A 3,392-nucleotide genomic window follows, 5' to 3' on the forward strand; every position below is an offset into this window, starting at 1 on the left:
GTGCCCTGAGATGACTTCTGTTGTGACTTGGTGCTATATAAACCAAAATGAAATATTTTGCTAACAGAGATGATATTATTGTATTGTAAAGTTATAGGTGATAAGTAAATATCTTTAATATTTCTTAAAATTAGCACAACTGTTACACTTGAATGACTTGTTTCTTTTTATTTATCAATTATTGTTTTGGATGAAGCCACACTCAGTTTCTCAAAATGCAATTAATTTATCTTTATTAATCTACTTTAACTGTCTGTCAAAACAAATGGACAATAAAAAGCCTTACAGTATGTACAAATCTTACTGAGCTGACAGTGTAATTAGCACATGCACATCCATACCAGTTCATTTATATTACAAACAGGTTTATGGGAACTGAACCAGAAACAGAAACAGAAAGGAAATCAATGCACATCCCAGAATTAACAGTGAGGAATCAAGCACTGAACTAAAATACATCTGCATCTAACTTCATGTTGAAACATTTGTTTTAGTCATTACAGATTATTTGTTGTTATATTTGATGCCTGGTCATCCCTCTTACTCATTATGCTCTAGGACTGAACCTTTAATAAATAGCTATCATTATCAAACCAAAGCACAGACTATTTTAATAGCCTCTAAATAAAAGAAGTTGTTTGACTAAAAAGTCACACATACTATCACAATTCATTTTAAAAAACAGTATTAGCCCTTTTAACAGTTTCTATGTCTGAAAATATGTAAAAGAAGGAACAGAAGAAGCAATCAAAACCCAAACAGATTTTTTTCCCCCCATTCAAAAACAGTCATTGAGGTCATTGAACAGAAAATCAGAATTTGCATTCAGTGCAACATTCAAAAAGCTGAGATGAATCAAATAAACAAGAAAGAAAAAAAGTTGTTTTTTTATATATACATATATTTAATACTTGCAGTACTTGCCATAGTTCCCTGGGATTAGCTATGATTTGGTCCCTTTTTTGACTTTGCAAAGCTGGATGTCAGCACTTGTGGTTTCATGTTGGTGTCCTGCTGTAGAACTGCTTGAAACTCTTCACAGTTCCTTTGACCCGGCGTTAAACTGTCTGCTGGGCTCAGTCAAAACAGCAATACTGACTTCAAATCAGTTTCTACAGGCACCTTTAACTCTTCCAGCGCTTCTCCTTATGAAAGCAGGTCTTGACTGTTGATACCCTCTAGAGGTAATCCAGCTCCAGTGCATGTGTCAAAGCCTCCAGATCTGCTCGACAGGACACCCTCCAGAATGGCATGTTCTTCTAGTTAAACACAATATAATATTGGGTTGTTGTGAAGCATGCGTCTTTCAAGTTCAAGTTTATTGTCATTCGCATCACATGCGGTACATGAAGTGGAACGAAATTGTGTACTCAACGTCACAGTTACACCCGAAAATAGCAAAACTATAAAGTATAAAAAGAAACATAAGGATCTCATAAATACACTAAGATAAATGAACGCTGAACGATATGCTATCTAAGATACTTATATGTTAAACACTACTAATGTAACATAATATGGTATATTACGGTATATTTCAGCAGCTCCAAATGCACTCTGCATGCAAAATATGCAGTGGGTTGGAGAGAAATGTGATTTGTGATCAAGAACATCTGGAAAACGTGTTGTCTTAAACAGTAAAAATAATATTGCTAACCAAAAAAGGGCCCTGCCAAACTGTGAAATCTAGACAAGATTTTAACAATCTGTATGAAAATATTATCTATATATATATCTATATATATCTATATATATATATATATATATATATCTATATATATATATATATATATATATATCTATCTATATCTATATATATCTATATATATCTATATCTATATCTATATATATCTATATATATCTATATCTATATCTATATATATCTATATATATCTATATCTATATCTATATATATATATATATATATATATATATATTTGTCAGAAACAGAAGCTGCACATTCAGAGACTGTTGTAAAAGTTAAGTGGTTAGTTGTGACCCAATATTTAAGCAGTCAGTCATAAACAGAGTTTCACCAACCTTCTTGGCTACGGTCTCCTCCTCGGCTCCGTCTCCGATCACCACATAGACAGCTCGCCGACCAAACCGCTGGGACACACGCTCAAAACAGCTCTCTTTTCCTTCAAAAACAGGGGACAAAGGGTAAAAACATGACTTTTTCTAGTTAAGCTTTAAAAATGAGAAACGTTTGCTAATAAAAATAATAATTTGGGGCGTAAAAAACAAATTAATTAAGAAGCCTATATATTATGACTTAGTGCTACATCTTGATAAACCTTTTTTCTCACCAATTTTAGTGGCGCTGTAAATGTTCTCTATTGGGAAGGCTGAGCCAAGACCGTACAGTAAGACTTTGGAGAGAGCTGGGATGAGCTGGGTGGTGGTCACCAACACGTTCACACAGTTTGGCCTGGAAAAAGACAAGACAGACGTGTTGAGAATACATCACTCACAGTAGAATGACACAATCAGGCTTTACACAGTCGTTTTGTTCAGTTCTTAATGTGAGATTTGTGAAGAAATATCATCTTAATGGCTTATAGCTGAGAAGTAATAAACTATTAATGCAAAGCAATCTGGGGTAAAATGAAGTGACCTCGAGTTAATGAGAGCCAGGGCTTTGAGTGCTTGAGTCAGCCACAGGTCCGTCAGGACTTCCATCTCTCTTCTGAGCTGTAACCATTCCTCTCGCTTCGGACTGCCCAGCAAACCTGAAATATATAAACAGCTTGTTGTAATTACTGGGTACAAATGACAAAATAGTCCAAAATGTCTGGCTTGCGATCCTGATTTTAATATGTTTTATGTTCTACAGAACGCAAAATAAATTAGTCGTACAGAATTAACACGTAGAACAGACTTTATTCTTCTCTAAAACGTTCTTGTTGTTTTTCTACATAACCCAATAACTCAGATATTGGTTTGTCTATGTTAAGCAAACTTTCATGATTATTCTGATGATTAAACAATGATTATTGTGACTAGCTGTAGCTTTTTCATTGTGGCCCGTCCATACACATATTCTGCCAATGATTAAATGACCAAATACAAATAATTTGTCACTTTTTAAAATTTTTACAATTACCTATTAAAATTTATGTAAACCTTTATTTCACTTAAATATACTAATTCCATGTAATTGTTGTTTTGAGGGTTGTCGAGCAGGTAAAAAAATTTAACCATGGTTGCAATTTTTATTACATTTATTTTTAACAGTTAAGATTTAATATGCTTCATGAAAAGATCAAACAAACAGCAACAAAAACAAAAATATTGATGTAATGCATGTTAAAGCTTCCCATTAAGGAATATGGCATTGTGTGTAATTTCATTGTATTTTGTCAATGTGTATATATATACATATATATATA

The 3,392-nt window shown here is 33.2% G+C and overlaps 1 protein-coding gene across 1 annotated transcript in view; it reads right to left on the reverse strand.

Moving 5' to 3' along the window:
• Nucleotides 1-927: 927 nt before the first annotated feature.
• The window catches only part of LOC119412796 (eyes absent homolog 2), a 3,918-nt gene continuing 1,453 nt past the window's right edge, over nucleotides 928-3,392 (reverse strand). Inside the window, exons 2-5 of the mRNA XM_037679831.1 lie at nucleotides 2,618-2,732; nucleotides 2,310-2,431; nucleotides 2,041-2,141; nucleotides 928-1,259 (exon numbers count right to left, since the gene is read on the reverse strand). Of these exons, the coding sequence (XP_037535759.1) occupies nucleotides 1,179-1,259; nucleotides 2,041-2,141; nucleotides 2,310-2,431; nucleotides 2,618-2,732 (419 nt within the window). The 3' untranslated portion in view covers nucleotides 928-1,178. The remainder of the gene's footprint in view (nucleotides 1,260-2,040; nucleotides 2,142-2,309; nucleotides 2,432-2,617; nucleotides 2,733-3,392) is intronic.

Source organism: Nematolebias whitei, chromosome 7, assembly GCF_014905685.2.
Source record: "Nematolebias whitei isolate Nwh7 chromosome 7, NemWhi1, whole genome shotgun sequence".
Taxonomy (NCBI): Eukaryota; Metazoa; Chordata; class Actinopteri; order Cyprinodontiformes; family Rivulidae; genus Nematolebias; species Nematolebias whitei.